The following is a 19794-nucleotide window of genomic DNA, read 5'->3' on the forward strand; positions in this document are numbered from 1 at the left end:
GTGTATATAATTGTTATTTCTTCCCTAAATGTTTGGAAGAATTCACCAGTGAAGCCACCTGGGTCTGGACTTTTCTTTGCAGAAAGTTGTTTAATTATGAAGCTGATTTTTGTGACAAATACCATTCAGATTTTCTATTTCCTTTGTCAATCTTAGTATTTTTTTCTGTAATTTTTTCATTTTATTTAAATTTTCATATTTATTGGCATAACTATTTCCACAAAGTCCTCTTAGTACCTTTTAGATGTCTCTAGAGTTTGTAATGATGTTCACTCCTGATTTTTTATTCTTAATATTTGTTATTTGTTATCTCTGTCTCCATCTCTCTCTGGCCATAGATTTATCAATTTTATTATTTTTTTCAAAGAATTATCTTTTGTCTTTAGCAATCCGTTATGTCGTATATCTATTTTCTATTCAGTTGTTTGTCTTTCACCCACGGGTTATTTAAAAGTTTTGTTGCCGAATTTCCAAGCCCATGTGATTTGTATAGTTATCTTTTTTATATCGATTTCTTGCTTAATTTCACCATAGACAACATACTGCATTCACGGAAATGTGTTGAAACTTCAATATCCAACATACAGTCAGTTTGGGTAAATGTCTCATATGCACTTTAAGTGAAGGTGCATTCTAATATTGTTGCATTCAGTTTAATTTCATCTAATTTCATTTAAATTTCATGTACATATTTTTATGTTTGAACTTAGCATCTTACTATTTATTTTCCATTTTTCCCGCCTATCCTACATTATTCTTTCTCTCCCCACTATTTATTTCGCCTTCTTTCAAACTAGTGGCTTTTCAATGTTTCACTTTCCTTTACTATAGTTTCTTGGCTTTTATAATTACCCTAGAAATTACATGACTCTTGACTTATTAAATCTAATATAAACTAGTATTTTCCTTTCTTTTTTAAACCTTTAGGTTCAGGGGTACCTGTGCAGGTTTGTTACACATGTCAACTCCTATCATGGGGGTTTGTTGTACGGATTATTTCGTTACCCAGGTACTAAGCCTAGCCTAGTAGTTATTTTTTTCTGATCCTCTACCTCTTCCCACCCTCTACCCTCAGATAGGCCCCAGTGTGTGTTGTTCCCCTCTTTCTGTCCATGAGGTCTCATCATTTGGCTCCCACTTGTAAGTGAGAACATGTGGTATTTGGTTTTCTGTTCCTGTGTTAGTTTGCTAAGGATAATGGCCCCCAGCTCCATCCATGTTCCTGCAAAAGAAATGATCTTTCATTCGTATATATATACCACATTTTCTTTAGCCAATCTGTCATTGATGGACATTTAGGTTAATTCCATATAAACATGACTTCCTAAACAATGCCAATACCTCAGAACATTTTGACTCTCTTTACTTGTCTCTCATCACTTGTATTATTGTAATGTATCGTAGCCATGTGAGAATACACACACACACACACACACACACACAGATGACCCACAATTCATCCTCATATATAGACCTTTTCATACTTTTCGTTTTTCCCCTTAATATCCACGCTTCCACCTGGGTTCATGTTTCTTTTGCCTAGGGAACTACATTTACTCTTTCATTTATCAAGAAACTTGTAACTGGCATTTAAATTGTATGCCAGGGAAAAAATTGCTAGTGGCAAATTCTCTCCATTTTTATTCTTCTGAAAATTGTCTTTTTTTTTTCTTCCTCTGTGAAGGATATTACTGTTGAGTATAGATTCTAGATTGGCAGTTTAATTTCAACATTCTACAGTTTGTGTTTAAAAGTCAACCTTCTTGCTGCTCATTTAAAAGTAATATGTCCTGTTTTCTTCTGGCTATATTTTTGGGGAGTTTCCCTATGATGTGCCTAAGATGTGGTTTTGTCTTTATCTTGTTTTGGTTTGTAGAACTTCCTCAATCTATGCTTAATAATTTTTAAATTTATTTTGGAAAATTCTCAGCCATTATCTTTTCAAATAGTGCTTTTGTCATATTCTCTCTCACCTTTCCTGGAACTAACTCTGTATGTATGTTAATTTTTTTTTTTTTTTTTTTTTTTGCCATGTCACATATAACCCTTATGGTCATTTTTCTTTCTTTCTTTCCTTTTCTTTTTTTCTTTTTCTTTCTTCTTTCTTTCTTTCCTTCTTTCTTCCTTCCTTTCTTTCTCTTTCTTTCTTTCCTTTTTTCTTTCTTTCTCTTTCTTTCTTTTTCTTTCTTTCTTTCTTTCTCTTTCTTTCTCTCCTTCCTTCCTTCCTTCTTTCTTTCTTTTCTTAATCCTTTTTTCTCTTTGAGTTTCAGTCTGGCTATTTCTTTGACATATCTTCTGGTTTGCCTCTTTAGTTTTGTCTAATCTATCCGCAAACTCATCTATTAAATTCTTATTTTCAGTTACTCTATTTTTCGGTCTCAGAATTTCCATTTAAATCTTACTGTAATTTCTAGTTTCCTGCTGAAATTCTCAATATTTTCATGTAATTTCTTGAACATATTAATCATAGCTTTGGATTAAGCCCAATATTTGGATCTCATGTGTAACTGGGTTTCTATTGTCTGCTTTTCCTGTTGATTTTGGTCAATTATTGCTTTATTATATGGCTGCTCTTATTATTGAATGCCAAACACTGCATATGAAACATTGTCAGTTAGTTTAGGTGTTCTGGTTGATGTTACAGTCTTCCAGAGAAGGTAACTTTTAAAAATTTTCAATATATTTTCCCTTGTTTTAATTGTGGCCTAATTTTCATGCAGATAAACACGCAGATCTGAAGTGTATAATTTGATGAGCTTCAACAAACGCATATCCCATATCCCTATCAAAATATGACAAAACTTACTCATTCCCAGTAAGTTTTCTCCCCTGACAACATAAATACCAACAGATGAATGTATACATAAATTGTAGTGTAGGCACACAGTGTCATGCTACTAGCAGTAAAAAGGAAAAGACTGTGATACACAAATACCTGGATGAATCACAAAATGTTATCCTGAGTCAAAGAAGCTGAACAGAAGCAGTGTAAGCTGGGCTGGGAGTGGTGGCTTATGCCTGTAACCCCAACACTTTGGGAGGCCAAGCTGGGTGGATCACTTGAGGCAAGGAGTTCGAGACCAGCCTGGGCAACATGGGGAAAATCCATCTCTACTAAAAATACAAACATTAGCTGGGCGTGGTGGTGTGTGCCTGCAATCCCAGCTACTCGGGAGGCTGAGGCAGAAGAATCACTTTAACCCAGGAGGTGGAGGCTGCAGTGAGCCGAGATCGTGCCATTGCACTCCAGCCTGGGTGACAGAGCGAGACTCTGTCTTTAAATAAATAAATAAATAAATAAATAAATAAAATGTTATCAGTTTTTCTAGTTCTCAGTTGGAGGATTCACCTGATATCAATCAGTTAATCTGCCACTGCAAGAGCATAAGTCTATTAATATAATTTTGCATATTGATTGTGAGCCATATTGCTTAATCCTCCCAGTTCTGTCATCTGCAGATGTTTATGCTTTAAGTCATTAATAAAGTTTTAATACCATGGTATTAAGACAAAGTCTTGGACCACTCAATTATTCTTGTAGTATACCACCAAGCCACTTATCAACACTCTCAATAGTTATTTGACAGCTGTATATTTCTTTAAAAGTACCAGAAGCTGAAGTGTTTATCTCCTTATCCATAGGATATTATGAGCAATTTTGCCACAGGCTTTGCTGAATCTAAGATTGTATATGTAGCATACTCTCCATTGACCAAACCTTTTTTCTATACTGGGAAAAAAGTATTCACCTTGATGCTTCTGAATATTTCCTCTATTATTTACCACACTTCATTGACACATGCTCTGGGATTCCATCTGCAAGTTCTTCAAGAAGCAGAAACATACTGAAATGTAGTTGGCCTAGCCTTGGAGATAGACTCATTGAAAACTTTTCATTTCTTTCCATAGCTGTTCTTAGCTTTTTAATGCCATCTTTACATTATTTATTTCATCCTTCCCTGTTTTAAGATAATTCTGGCTAGGGACAGTGGCTCATGCCTGTAATCCCAGCACTTTGGGAGGCCGAGGTGGGCAGATAATTTGAGGCCAGGAGTTCGACACCAGACTGGGCAGAATGGTGAAACCTCGTCTCTACTAAAAATAGAAAAATTAGCCGGGTGTGATGACTGGCTCCTATAATCCCAGCTACCTGGGAGGTTCAGGCAGGGGAATCACTTGAACCCGGGAGGCAGAGGTTGCAGTGAGCAGATATCGTGCCACTGCACTCCAGCCTGGGCAACAGAGTGAGACTCTGTCTTAAAAAAACAAAATAAAATAAAATTCTGCTCATTGGAGATGTAGCATTCCTCGTACTTCTGGATCTGAATATAATTTAATGGCACTCTTTGCTGACTAGCATTTTCTGAAAATTCACTAGGAATTTTAACCTTCCTAATATTTTTATAAATTTGTACTCTTTTATGATCAGTTTATGTGCTCCACACAGTCAACTTTAGTTCATCCTTTGGAATCTGTGTTCACCAGAGGTCTTCCTATGCAAACATACCAGTTACTTTAGTTTCTGTCTCTTCCCACTTGGCCTTTCATTATTTGCATACAGCTGTCCCTCAATATTTGTTAGAGATTGGTTCCAGGACCCAATCTGCAGATGTCTAAGTCCTTTATATAAAATAATGTATCTGCATATAACCTAGTCACATCCTCTGTACATCTGTATATGTTAAATCATCTCTAGATCACTTATAATACTTAATACAAGTAAATGTTATGTAAATAGTTATTATAGCATATTCTTATTTGTGTCATTTTTATGGTTGTATGGTTATTTTTGTTATTTAAAAAATACTTTCCATCCTTGGTTGGTTGAAACTGCCGATGTGTAATCTGAGGAGGGTCGTCTGTACTTGAAATCTCACTTTTTCCAAAGAATTCATTTTAACCTCTTGAGCCATAAGAACTTTCACTGAGTTTGCTGAAATTAGACTCCATGCATGGTTGACTAAATCCAGTATTTCATTTCCTTGCCATTATGAATTGCAAGATATGGGAATCACTGTCTCCCAGGCATCCTGTCATTCCCAGACCACCAACTAGTTCTTTATTTATTAAAATAATGCACACAGTTTCTCCACCTCTGAAAACATAAACAAGGTGGGACTCAATTCCAGGACTCAACTTTTAGCAGATGTCAGGATGGTTGAAAGCCCTTAACCCTACAGGTCATTTCTGTGTATGTTATTGTTATAATATAATCCATACTAAGCAAACATCACCCAAATCTTTCCAAATAGGTGAGTGGTATCATATAATTATCCTGAAGTGTCACATTAAATGCTCATCATTTTCCCAATCCGTAGATTGATGTATTTCTTATAGATGAATGTCTTATTTAGGTATCACACAACTTGTCTTTCCTATTCAATCTACTTCATTTGGACCTAATGGATCGATGGCCATTTTATGGTTATAAATTCTGCATGTTCGTTTTGTAACCTCTGCTGTGTCTGTGGGATATTTAGTTTCTGACAAGAAATGATGTTCATTCCATTTTTTCAATGCTCTGCCTTTCTTAGATACCTGGAAGCAAAATATTGGGCCCAAACAGCCTTTATTGTAAAGATGACTTCTGTGCATTGCATAGTGTTTCTGTTACACAAGTTCTCTCAGTGCTTCTGTTACGCAAGTTCTCTCAGCGCTTCTGTTACGCAAGTTCTCTCAGCGCTTCTGTTACGCAAGTTCTCTCAGCGCTTCTGTTACGCAAGTTCTCTCAGCGCTTCTGTTACGCAAGTTCTCTCAGCGCTTCTGTTACGCAAGTTCTCTCAGCGCTTCTGTTACGCAAGTTCTCTCAGCGCTTCTGTTACGCAAGTTCTCTCAGCGCTTCTGTTACGCAAGTTCTCTCAGCGATTCTGTTACGCAAGTTCTTTCAGTGCTTCTGTTACGCAAGTTCTTTCAGTTCAGTGACGGTCTTTCTTGGCATATATAACTTAACCTCATCTTAAAATTTAAGTCATCTTGATCAGTTTACTTTCCTGCCAAACATTTGTTCTTTAGGAACATCATCCTTTCGCAGGGACCAGCATCGTGTTATTGCCATACTACTAATAAAAACAACTAACATTTATTACATACCATGTTTCCAGGGGTGAGCTGGTAAATGTTTAACAACTGGCACAAAATCCACACGCAAATATAAGCGTATAATAAATTTTACTAATATAAAGAAAGTAGATAATACTCCTTATTGCTAATTCCACATAACCAATTTATTCACAAATAATCTTTTTATTTTTCCCAAATTCTTGTATCTCTAGCCATCCTGTGATTGCAATTGATTCACAAGTGTAATCTGGCATGAAGGTTGGTTGATATTTTTATTTACATTCACAAATAAGATGAGAAAACAATCAACATACGTCAGAACTTCACTCATTTGTCCATGATATATCTGGCTTCTTTGCTGAATCAGATCATAGTTTTTGAACACTGGAAGAATATTTCCTCAATTTCTTGTGTTGTTCACCATGTAACAACTACAGACACATTTTAAATTTTAATCTGCATTAATATTTTCCCCATCACTTTTTTAAGTCTGGACAAATTGACCAAACAACAAATCATCCCTGATCTGGTCTAAATACTGCCATCATCAAACTGCCAATTTCAAACTACTTTGACGTCACTAATGTAGAACTGGGAAAAGGTGTAAGGTACCCCATTGTATAGTATTTCCACCACACAGGTACCTTAATATCTGTGAAATAACCTTAAAAGCAGAGATAATAGTAAAATGTGATAAAATAATACAGAATTGTTTTGACTATTTCATTTGTTTTAAACGATGCCCAAGTCTCAACTGAAATAAAATAATAGGCAAGTTTATGGAGCTCCTCTCCAGCCCTTTCTTTTTCTTACAGTGTTATTTGTTGAGAAAGTCAGACCCTTTGACAAGCTGTTTCTCAGTCTGAGTCTTCTTGATTTCACAGGTAGGGTGTAGCTCTCCATCCTTTATATTTTCTGGAAGCTAGATTCAAAGCCTGATTCAGATTTAAGGTTCAATTCTTTTGACAAGACCATAAGAGGTCTTGTTTTCTTCCATCAGGAAGCATATAACATCTAGTTATTTCTCTTTTTATGATGCTAACAGCCATTGATGCTTAATACATAGATTTATTAAATCAATGGGGAGTATAAAGTGGATGATAATCATTTCAATCATCAGTGGGAAACTTTTATATAGAGGTACTTTCCCCCATCTGCCATCTGGATACTTAGTGGTCAAGTGCATACAGGATAGGCCAAAGAGATGTTTATTTCTATCATCAGTTTTTAAGAAGATATGAATTCATTCCCTCTCATCCTCCTAAAGTGACTCTCTTTTGATATTATTAATTCATGGGTTTAAACATATCAGTGAGTTTCAATTCATTGCCAACTATTATTAGAAGCTCCAACTATTCCATTTTTGGCCAGTGGGATCTTCAAGTTGCCTCCAGAATTCTTTTGACAAGATCCTGCTAACATTTGACCACTTCCTTGTTATGACAAGTTCTTTCAGAATCATCTTGCATGTTTCCTGTTCCACACCTGGAATCAGCCGTATCTCCAAAATGCCTTGGTTTCTTTTAAAGAGAAATTCTATTTCAAGGTCAAAATCCAGGTAATAAGGATGCTCCCTCAGTTGGTCATTCTTGTTACACCTTTTCAGTGATCAGTTACATACACGAACACAAAGACACTTAAATATCTCATGACATCATGTTGATACTCCCAATTCAAATTAAAGACTACAAAGTTTTTACTGTAACTTACCACAGCTGTAACTCCCTTGTTCCATTCTTAGAATCCTGATTGCCAAGGACTCAAGAGATGATAGAATTAAAATATCCCATATGTACTCATTTGGTATAATCATATGCTACAAACACACCAGGCAGAATACCACCAATAATGATTTCTGAAAACATTAAATTTTTGCCTATATTTTCATTATTCCATTGTAAATGGTACTAAATCTTCATTTGTCAGGGTATATAGTCATTAAGGACTCTATTTTCTCCTTGCTGGCCCTCACTTCTTATTTCTGTAAGCAATTAAATAATGTTAAACATCAAGACTCATGTTGCTATCTCTAAGACGTTTTGGTAGTCTGAAACTCATTCTGCAGTAGATTCTTAAAGAAGGGCTCTCTTCCCAATCTCTTATTCAGTGGAGGTATTTCAGTAGTACTCATTATTTAAAACAGCAATCTCGCATAGTGTGATACTAGTTTCATGGAACTTAATGCCAACTGAATACGCTACAAGCATTGGCAAGAGTGATAAGACAGACAGGGAGGTCCAGTCACTGTTACTGGCAATGTTCAGGCAATCAATTTGGCTAATATTAACAGGTCAGGAGACAAGGACATGACCAGAGAGAGCAGTCATTACATGTAGCTAGATGTCAGAAATGTTGCATCAGAGCTGATTCCCTAACAAACAGGTTGAATTCAGGGTACCCCTGGAGTCAGAACTATGTCATCCAAGGATATTGGGGTTTCCCTTATGACAGAAAAGGTTGAGTTTCCTTCTCAATACAGTGGTGCTGTCTTCCCTAGAAGACTTTGATTCCTCTTTAAGTCCATCTTCTCCAAGGAAACTGAACACTCTGGACACAGGTGCCTCAATAAGTCCTAGCACAGCTTCTGTGAGTAGCCACTCGACTGATTGTCTACGACACAGTTGCTGAGATGGTGGCTGAGAGAAAGGAAAGAAGAAGAAAGGATTCATAGAGAAGCATTTTCTGTTTCAACGTGCTTAATGAGAAGACAGGAGGAGTGTTTGGTGAGTCAGGTTTACTAGAGGGCAAAGCTTCTACACCCTACGATTTGCCTAAGTCTGAACTAAGTCATTCTGTCAATGGGTTGGATCAGTATGGGTAACTAACAACTTATTATACTCCCCACCTAGAAATTTTAAGGTGCTTATTAATAGAAGGCCTTTTATAACAGGATTGAAAACATATCAGTAGCAGCTTCTTCAACTAGAGCATCGTATATGCCAACAACGCATGAGTACCTGCTCTGGAAGAATTTGGCCTGGGACCCTTGAAACAAATCTGATAGTTATTTAAATGAAAACAAAAAATGCTGATTATCATCTATTCTATGAGATCTACATATCAAGTCATCTTCCATACTTTAGAATGCATCTGGCGAAATCACGTGCAGACCTACTGAGTCGCTTTGAGACTACCAATAATTTCCTTGTATCCATGGTTAGATATCAGCTCCCATTTAAAAAGTTGTGTTATGTATGTTTTTCAAGTTTTTCACAACTTCATTCAGGGTATTATTAAAAATCAGAAGTAAATATAATATGAAGTAGCTTGGATCCCAAGGGAAAGTTCAAATTAGAATCATTTCTTTCATTATTTAGATAATTTCTAAAATAAAATTTTAGAAAATCTTTCCCACTAATGTAAAAATTTCTAAAATTTAAATGTAAGACTATTGTGACACAAACTTCGGAAACATTAATTATCTCACAGTACAGCATTCCTAGATTTTCCAAAGAGAACAATGTCAACTGAGGCTTCTGTTAAGCCATGGTCTCAGACCGCTTTTGCCCAAATTGCAAGCATTTTGATGGTGTTGTATTGGAAGTTAAATCACATTTACCTCCCTTCCAGCCCCAATATGAAAGCATATAATAGGACAAATATTCAAGTTTAGCACACCTATAATAAAAATGTATTTCTCTCCTTAATTTTAAACTTTCCTAGTGTCATGCACTTAAGAGACAAGCATGAGGGAGATGTATATTACATGCTGTAGAGCATGTATTTTTAAAGTAATTTTGCAGAATGTGCAGTTTGCAATTGCTTATTCCCCACATCCCAACCTAGAATAGCACCATCCAGTAGAAATTTCTGTTGAGGATGAAATTGTTCTGTATTTGCACTGTTCAGGATGGTGCCCATTAACTCCAAGTCCCTACTGACCATTTGAAATGTAGCTATTGTGACAGAGTAACTAAATTTTAAAGTACTATATAATTGTAAGTAAATTCAAACTCTTTCGGATGTGTACCCAGAAGTGGAATGGCTGCATCGTGTGGTAACTCTATTTTTAATTTTTTGAGGAATTGCCATACTGTTTTCCATAGTGGTGGTACCATTTTACATTCCTACCCATCAACAGTGGAAAAGGATTCCAATTTCTCAACATCCTTGCCAACACTTGTTTTCTGGTTTCTTGATAGCAGCCATCCTGCTGGATGTAAGGTGATCTCAGTTTTGATATACATTTCTCTAATAATTAGTGATGCTGGGCATCTTTTCATGTCCTTATTGGCCATTTATATATCTTCTTTGGAGAAATGCCTATTCAAGTCCTTTGCCCATTTTTGAATCAGGTTTCTCACTGTTGTTGAGTTTTAAGAGTTCTCTCTGTATCAAGGATACCAATCCTTTATCACATATACAATTCGCAAATATTTTCTCCTATTCTATTGGTTGCCCGTTTATTATCAAAAGGATGATGTTATCAATAGGATCTTTTAATGCACACATTTTAAAAAATTTATTAAAGTCCAGTTTGTCTTTTTCTTCTGTTGCCTTTAGTGTCATATCCAAAAAATTACTGCCAAATCCAGTGAGTCTCTAAGATATCTATACATCCATGTTCATAGCAGAATTACAGTATCTCAAACATGGAAGCAACACTGTCCATTGACAAATGAATGGATAAGCAAAATGTGGTGTATAAACACAGTGGAATATTATCAAGCCTTAAAAAGGAAATCCTGCAGTATGCTACTACATAAATGAACCTTGAGGACATTATGCTAAGTGCAATAAGACAGTCATTATAAGGCAAATACTGCATGATTCCACTTATATGAGGTAGTTAAAATCACAGACAGAGTAGAATGGTGGTTTTCTCAGGGGCTGGGGGAATGGAGATTGACTGTTTAGTGGATAGTTTCAGTTCTTCAAGGTGAAAAAAATTCTAGAGATGGATAGTGATCATGGTTGCATAACAATATAAATGTACTTCATACAACTGAACTGTATACTTAAAATGATTTCTATGGTAAATTTTATGTTATGCATATTTTGCCACAATTTTTAAAAATGCCACATATGGCTGGTGGCTACAGTAACTGGATAGCACCATTCTAGAACATAAGTGAAAGCAGAAATCCGTACTAAAAAGAGATTAATATACATAATGGCCTATCCAGGAATGTCAGTGGGTAGAAATAGAATTGCTGAATTCTGATTATTTGCCAGGGGACAGAGAAGGATGCTAGTTTACTTCCTATGCAACCAGAACCAGAAGAGACCAGTAAAAGCAGTACCTACCCCCTGCTGCTTCTATATTCGTAACAGAGGTGCATAATAGAAGGCAAATGTTTCAATATACCACATAAATAATAACTAGCTTAGTGTGAAACAGAAAGCAAGTTGTTTGTTCCTCAAAAATTATTGAAAATGCCAGAATATGCTTTAGTTAAATTGATCCCAAACTTTAAATAGAAATAACACAGCTAATCAAAATATTACTTCTTTTCAGCCTTAGGCTTATTCTGTCACTAAGCATATGACTTTACGCATTCACATCAATCTGGGCCTCAGTTATTTCATCTATAAAACAATAAACTGTGAAGGTGAGGGTCCCTACAGGTCCTTTCCTGCTTTATCAATCATTGAGAGTATTACTTTGGCATCTAAGATTCCCATTTTTCCTGCCTAAATACAGTCATGTACTGCATAATGATGTTCTAGTCAGTGACAGACTGCATTATACAATGGTCATCCCATAAGATTACAGTACTGTATTTTTACTGTACCTTTTCTGTTATGTTTAGATACACAAATACCACTGTGTTCCAATCGCCTACAGTATTCAGTAGTCACCTGCTGTACAGGTCTGCAGCCCAGGGGGAATAGTCTATGCCACAGCCTAAGTGTAGCATCTGGTATACATCTAGGTTTGTGTAAGTATCATCTATGATGTTTGCATATACCAATACATTTCTCAGAACATATCCTCGTCATTAAGAGTCACATGACTGTATAAACAATTTCTCAAAATGCCAAGGAAAAGTGGCCTTGAAGTCTGTGCTGAATTTTCACTGGTTACTCTACCATGACTTGACAGTGGTTTTGATTTCTACCTCTGCACATGCTCTGTTCATAAAGACCTCTACAGCATCATTTGTCATTCTCATGTCACTATGGATTTTATCATTATAACATTTATGACAGCATTACAAGTTTTTAAGCTACTTGCAGTATGAGCCACAACTATCAGAACTACTTGAAAGATCTGGCTACCAGCATTAATAATTAAAAATCATTACCAAAGACCGCTTTTCTGAAAACCTCGAAAGAGAAGAAATAAAGGGAGAAGAGGGTCGATGAGAAAAAACATGTATTCTAAATACGTATTGTAGTAATTTGTTAAACAGTTACCTTGTTCTACAAGTGCTCTGTTTATGAGAGCACTATAAAAGTGCTTTCTTTCTTTCGTTTCCCCCCCTCCCCCTGTGGGAGAAGGGAAGCAATGAAGGAAATGAAAGAGTTCATTTAAGTGCTATATTCACATAAGGCTAATTTGTAAAAGCTCAATCCAGCTGAATATACTTGCAGCCACCACTGGACCACAAAACTTCAGCTGAGCAGACTAATTGAGATTCTTCAGGAGAACTCCCTTGTCTTTGGTAGTTACAGATGTCTCATTAGGCATTCTGTATCTCCCCGTTCTCTAGAATACTAAGTCTGACTCTGCCAGGCCTGAGGACACAGCCTGTGAATTTCCAACAGATTCTAATACACCATCGTTGTGAGACAGTTCATTTTGTTTTGCACCCATTTGATTTTTGTTTTTGTTTGTTTCAAACTAAAGTTGCAATTAATAGTACTATGTTAGCTGCACTGGAATACTGTTTAAAAAAATAACAAAACCTACGCTCCGCCTCCAAGACTGTAACCTACAGGCTAACGGCCCTATTAAACACTCTCTGGAGTCTTACACCAGAAAAGTGCCTTCTATTAAAGAAGATCATTAGAGCTGATGGCTGGAGTTCAGGGGGAATAAAATCTTATTTTCTATCCATTTTCAATTCTCTATAGAGATGCAATATTTGAACATTTGACTTTTCTTAGACTAGTGAGAGTGTGGCGCCCAGTTGACTATTTTTATTTTCTTCTTTACTAAAAAGACGTGTTTTGGACTCCTCTGTGTATTTCTTTAAAAACGCCTAAAGATCTTTGAGGAATTCGAGTCATGGGAAACTACATGTTTTTTAATTAGAAGCCTCTCCCATGAGCTGGAAAAAATCTCTTGGCACAATTATGGAATAACTATTTTCCCTTCACTGCTATCTTTTTTTTTTTTTTTTTTTGAGACAGAGTCTCACAGTTGCCCAGGCTGGAGTGTAGTGGTGCGATCTTGGCTCACTGCAACCTCTGCCTCCTGGATTCAAGTGATTCTCCTGCCTCAGTCTCCCCGTAGCTGAGATTACAGGCACCTGCCACCATGCCCAGCTAATTTTTTTGAATTTTTAGTAGAGACAGGGTTTCACCATGTTGGCCAGGCTGGTCTCGAACCCCTGACCTCAAATGATTCGCCTGCCTCAGCCTCCCAAAGTGCTGGGATTACAGGCGTGAGCCACTGCGCCCGGCCCACTGCTATCTTAATGTTCAATATTGTGGGCTTGCAAAGAGGCGTGGAATGAAACAAATAGTAAAAAGGTCTCCATGTATCTGCCATTATTGGTGAGTTTTCACTTGTATGTAAGCAATGGTGTGCATGCACACACACATGTAGCACACACACACGTTTGAGTGTATATGTTATAAACACACATACAACCCATCTACCACTAAGTTTCACCAAATTATTTCATTTGTGCTTTTCACATAAGGAAAAAACAATTTATAGATTTGTCTCTATCTAAAATACAAACATCATTCTTTGAAGATATTTAATAATTAACTTACTTTCTCCAGAGTAAAGGGTAAAATATCTTATTTCTATACAATTTAAATAAGTGTTTTTCTTCTAACTGGAATGTGACAGTGTATTTAAATATATTTTCTTTTCTAAATCTCCAACTACCTTTTTCAATGACATTCTAAAGGAAGACTTACAAATAAAATTGATAATTTATTTCAGCTTTTAATATATTTTCTACTATAAAACCAAGCTGTCAAGACAGGAAAATATTACTAGCTTTGTTATTACAAAAACAAGTGAGAATTTCTAATTCACAAAGGATGAAAACACAAGACATTAATCTCACTGTACATACAATATTACAATAAACTGATTAGCTGTAGAATAAAACAATTAAGACTTCACACATACACGCGCACACACACACACATACACACACATGTACCTTGAAACAAGAAACACAGGACAATTTTAATCTTTGATATATGTTCATGGACACCAAGAGCAAGAACATCACTGATTTGAGTCTAATTGTTTTCCTGGTATACAATCATTATATAAGCAAGATCTAAAGCATATTGTGTTATTAAGGACATCTTTAGGCAAATATAAACATCCTGATTTAGGGCTTTTTCTCCCCACCCAGAACAATCTGTTTTAGCTATCAAGTAGTTTGGTTTGTTATCAATTTAACACGCTCACAACAGCAAATACAGAATTTCTACCACAAAATTCAGGTGAGAGGTTTTCAGACAGATCATAGAAAAAAAATACTTGTTCCCAAGGAAGGCAATCTGTAAATTATAAATGCACCCCTAAGAAAAAAAAAAAATCCTGGTCACAAATCACTCACTTTTAAATATTGATGGAGAAATAAAAAGTGTATGTTGGGGGTGGACAAATGTTGGCATGGAAGAGAGGAGAAAAAGTATGAATGAGGAAAGTGTTATTTGCCACAGGAAATATTGGATTCAGTTGATTTTTAAAAATGAGGTATAAGAGTATGCCAGTAAATGCAAAAACAAAAAAATTAAAAAACAAAATGCACATTTCCAATGGAAAAATCTCTAAACCTCTTATAGTTTTATTAGACATTTCATGTACAGAAGTTAATCTAGAAAAATACATTTTAAAAATCTTCAACAGACCATGCTCCCTGTAACAAAACCTTCCAAACCCTGTGTTTTATTATACAAAGCAATCTACATTAGTAGGTAAAAAGAAATTCTCCAATTTAGCAATGTCATTTTCCATCCGACATCATCTAATTTACAGATGGGTTTCCACTATTCATACTGGAATTAGAATTCTGTAATAAATTTTTTCTAATGTTTTCTGTACATATTAAATAACCTAAAAGGTTCCTCTTGTAGTGCATGTGCCATTTAGCAAGTCTATTCAGTATTTTTCCAGTACCATTCTCATGACAGTGATTTGCCTGTAAATGTAATTAATATCTAAAAGTGCACACAGTTAACTTTCCCAAATAACGGCCTATTTCTGGAGGAAACCTAATATTCACAGAAAAGATTACCAATAACATGATTAGAAATGTAGGGTTAGAATGTACTCTGAGACTATACAACACAATTATATACACAAGCTAAAGGACATTAAGTCTTTAGCCTATATTTACATAAAATAATGTGTGTTTCCACAGGGTCATACCAAGAACTTAGTATGGTACTAGATATAATTAGGATTGTTAGCTACAATTCAGTATAGCAAGACAGCCCTAAAATGCCCTGAACTGACTTAAGCTAACTAAAACTCCAGTATATCACAGTGTTTTAAGTAATATTAGTGTGCTGCCCAAACAAGCAACTAAGATATCCAGTAAGGATGCTGTGTAACACAGTAAAAGACAGCAAGCCTTCATCAAGAGGTTATTTTGGGGTTATGATGAATTTTGGCACTTAAGACTGCCACTGCATGCAGAAACCCCGAAAAAGAAATACACAGGTTTCAAAATGGATATACTTCATTTTGTTTAAAATGCCCAAGAGCCTTTTCAACATAACTGATAGTAAGTATTTTGTTCTATCAAGTCATGAATCTTGAGAAGAAAGTCTACATTATCCAATTTCAGGGAAAAAATACAGTTTTCTTACCAAATTATCCAGTGTATATGACTGGTTAGAATTTTAAGTTTTGATTTTTACTGAAATTCAGAGTATGAAACGCAAACATTCAGGATAAAATGAATTCATAATTACACGCAGTTATATCAACTTGCAACAAAGCAGCAAATATGAGGGCCTAACACACATCTTGACTCTCTCCTTCCCTTCTGATCCCTCAAAAAAAAAGTGCAAAATTAGAGTCACTGCTTGGTCCAAAAAATAAAATACATTGTGTATAAACATTTGAAATCTGATGGAATCCAGCTTCTATTCCACAGGTTGTCTTCAGTAAGAATCAGCGTCCGAAGATGGAACTCAGTTCCAGAAGAATTAATTCTACAATCTGATTTTGGTACACAGTATGAACTGCTATATTACCAGTCTCTTTTTCTGGTTTTAATAGAGTGGGACCAAAAACAATTGCTATACTCTGATAGGTCATTCGATTTTTCTCTCCATTTTCTACAACTCTGAAGGGAAAGAAAGAAGTTGTTAAAAGAGAAAATAAAAGAGAGGGAAAATTCTTCAAATGGTATTATAAACCTAACAGTCTGCATTTTAAAAAGAGAATTAATGCTCATTTTCCTAACGTGACGCATAAACTATTTAACCAAGCAGAATTATGCCTAAATGCCATATGAAGCTTTATTTTTGATAAACACAGCTGAAAGGTACAATTAAGCATACTCTAACAAACTTTAAATGTGTGATATTTTAGCTTAGTTTTTAAAATAGAACATTTAAGTATGAGTTACAATTCAGGTAACAATGACTGTTCCATTAAATTGATGGGAAAAAAATCTCATTAGGGTGTGGAGATTAAACTTTCTATTTTACTCATTTTATGTTATTTCTTTAAAAAAAAAACCTCTCTAGCTGGGATTTTTTGTTTTAGTATTCTAGTGTACTTTCTATAAGATGAAAGAACTCGGTTATTAAAGTGGTTATGTAGTAACTTAGAACCATGATGGCTTTATTATAAGGTAACAATACACCTCAATTAATATCCAATCTCATCTTCATATTAACTTTAGCAACAATTTCTGAACACCTATGTGCTAAGCATTACATAAATACTTCACATATAATATCTACTTTATTATAGCAAATCATTTACCCATGACAGACTGATACTACAAGGAGCTCAGTGAGTTACTTTTTCAAGTTACAAAGACAGCAAGTAGCATAGCTGGGATCCAAACCTAGGTTTGAATGACCCTGGCCCCACAGGCCTTCCTGCTTCCCCTTGTGCTATACCACATCCCATGACTGGGCAGTCCTCCTACCTTTTGAGATGTCGGAAAAGAATCTGCATTGTATCCTGGTTTGGCTTTGGCAACTGTCTGATTAGGTCCTTAACAGCAGCGACTCGCTGTCTTGGTTCTTGCTCTGAAAAAAGATAATAACCAGATATTTTACAGCAAATTCTTATGAAACTGAAAGCAATGTCACAGTTTGGAAGCTGATATTTGGTAATACACAGTGACACCTGGTGGTCACATTTAAAATGTTTGGAGTAAAACAATCGAAAATACTTGCTTAAAGTAAGATAAAAAAATAGGGTGGCTTAATCTGTGCAAAGAATTTTCAATATCTAGAAAAAACTGAGTAGAATTACATACTTACTAATTGCATTAACAAAATCATTAAAATGATTAAATGTAAAAAGAGGTTCTGGTAATTCTCGAAAAAACATTTTGAGTGCTCCAGTAATGACATGAATATCTTCCCATTTACTGTCATTCAAGTCCAACTTCTCATCTGAAAAACAGCAGGAATTGGACATTTTAAAAAATTACTTTAAGCCAGTTCAAAAAGTTATGAGTGATGCATTTGAATAACAACAGGAAATATAATCTTACCGTGATTGACTGCAAACCTTAGCTTCTGGATCACTGCGAGGTTGCCACTTACTCTGTATATCCCATCAACATCCAAACCTAAGAGACAATAATAATTTGTGTGTGTTTAAAGTACGTGTTTGCCTCTTCTGAACATGTTTGCATGTGTCAGAATTCTCACTCATTAGCATTAGCCTAAAATCAAATGGGCAAATATTCTTCTTCTCTAAATGGCTTCTGGTAGATGCTTGGCAGGGGAGAGAGATGGAGATTTGCTCTGAATTCTGTTTAATAAACAGCAGTAATTCTACTCTGCTCATCATATAGACTGTGAATCAGCTCAAGGAAGTGGTTTCATTAATCTTAAAACACTAACAATTTCAAATACATTTCTGAAAACATCTGGGGATAATTCAAAATTAAAGGAAGCCAGCAGGTAAAATCGGCCCATGCATATTTTGCACACCATTTGATAATGTAAACGCGCACATTGTAAAAACTTTATTGAAAGCATCTGTCATATTAAATGTTTCTAATAAGTGAACAATATAACCACTAAACTAACGGTTCTATAAAAACAATACAAAATGTGCTATAATTTATTATTTTCTTTTATACATGAAACAGAATCATCTGAAATTCATACAGTTAAGCCCTGAAATTTCAGGTATTCATTAAATGATAATAATGTACAAATTCGAATGTACACTATTCATTTAGCTTCAAATTAAGACAATAGTGTGGCATCCCTATTGCCATGCTGACAAGAAGAGTCAATGGGACAAGAGACTGGCAGAAATTACAAATTGAATTACATGTTTTAATTGTACAAAATTTTTTCATGATATAGAGATAAGTTAATGTGATTACAATCAATATACTACTATTTATATAAAACTAGTATAAATATTATAGCTATGTTTAAATTAACCACAATAGAAATTAGTTTGTCATATTTTACAGAAAATGACATAAAAATTTTTATCTCATGAGACATTTGTGGTTGACCTAACAGTTTAAAATGTCATCTGATTTTTAGAACAGAAGAAACTTAATAAGTAAACATAATCTCCTCAGACCTTACACATTGTCAGATTATTTCTTAAAAATAAACTCAACTTCACAATCACTACCTTCTTCATTTTAAGCAAATGCTTAAATGAAATGGCTTCAAAGAAAAGCATATACTTAATTAACTGCGAGTACCAAGCATTCAATAGATGCCTGGAGAGGTCCTATTTGAAACAGGTGTAAACAGGTGTAAACATGTGTTTTTGCAAACAAAATTATTTTCTTAACCTCTTAGGACTATAGGGAACTTTTGGTTGCATCACTCAAAATCATAAAAATTCTGGGAATTTTGATGGCAAAACAAGAAGCTGGTTTGCTTAATGTAAAAAAAAAAAAAAAAAATCAAAATCCTTCTCTTACCATATTCTTCAACATGTTCAATACATAACTTCACAAACTTTGGTACTGTGCCATTCTCTCTTTGACACAGATTAGCAAGATTGGATCCAAATACCTGATCTGAAAAAGATTTATTTTTAAAAAGTCGATCACCTTGCTAAAATTCAGTTCATGAAATGGCTAACCATTCAGAGTGCAACAGAAACATCCAGTGTAACCAAATATCGTTTAACATGGCCCTATGCCTTATGCAATGTGCATCTTGCCTACTTCTCCATTTTCACTTCAAACAATTCATTTCCAAACTCATAAACACCCTCACTCACTCTTGCCTGAGAACCTTTGTACTTTCTACTGCTTTTTCAGAAAGCAATTGTCCACCCAATTTGGCTCCTTCTTATCACTCCTGGTCTCAGCTAAAATGTCACCTACTTTTAATAACCCCTCTGACCATCCTTACCTAAGAGAACCCAATTCCAGACACATCCTGTTTTATTACTGTTAGATTCATAGT

At 35.2% G+C, this 19794-nt stretch overlaps 1 protein-coding gene across 18 annotated transcripts in view; it reads right to left on the reverse strand.

Annotated features, from left to right (window-relative positions):
- The window catches only part of ARHGAP12 (Rho GTPase activating protein 12), a 149525-nt gene that overhangs the window by 10399 nt on the left and 119332 nt on the right, over nt 1–19794 (reverse strand). For 17 of the 18 annotated variants that reach the window (XM_074001363.1, XM_074001362.1, XM_074001361.1 and 14 more), the window contains 5 exons: nt 19302–19400; nt 17892–17969; nt 17656–17790; nt 17316–17418; nt 14109–16499 (listed from right to left, as the gene is read on the reverse strand). In XM_074001363.1, the coding sequence (XP_073857464.1) occupies nt 16325–16499; nt 17316–17418; nt 17656–17790; nt 17892–17969; nt 19302–19400 (590 nt within the window). In that variant the 3' untranslated portion in view covers nt 14109–16324. Of the gene's footprint in view, nt 1–14108; nt 16500–17315; nt 17419–17655; nt 17791–17891; nt 17970–19301; nt 19401–19794 lie in introns of those variants that run through there. The other variant, XM_065520507.2, reaches the window with a different exon arrangement.

Source organism: Macaca fascicularis, chromosome 9, assembly GCF_037993035.2.
Source record: "Macaca fascicularis isolate 582-1 chromosome 9, T2T-MFA8v1.1".
Taxonomy (NCBI): Eukaryota; Metazoa; Chordata; class Mammalia; order Primates; family Cercopithecidae; genus Macaca; species Macaca fascicularis.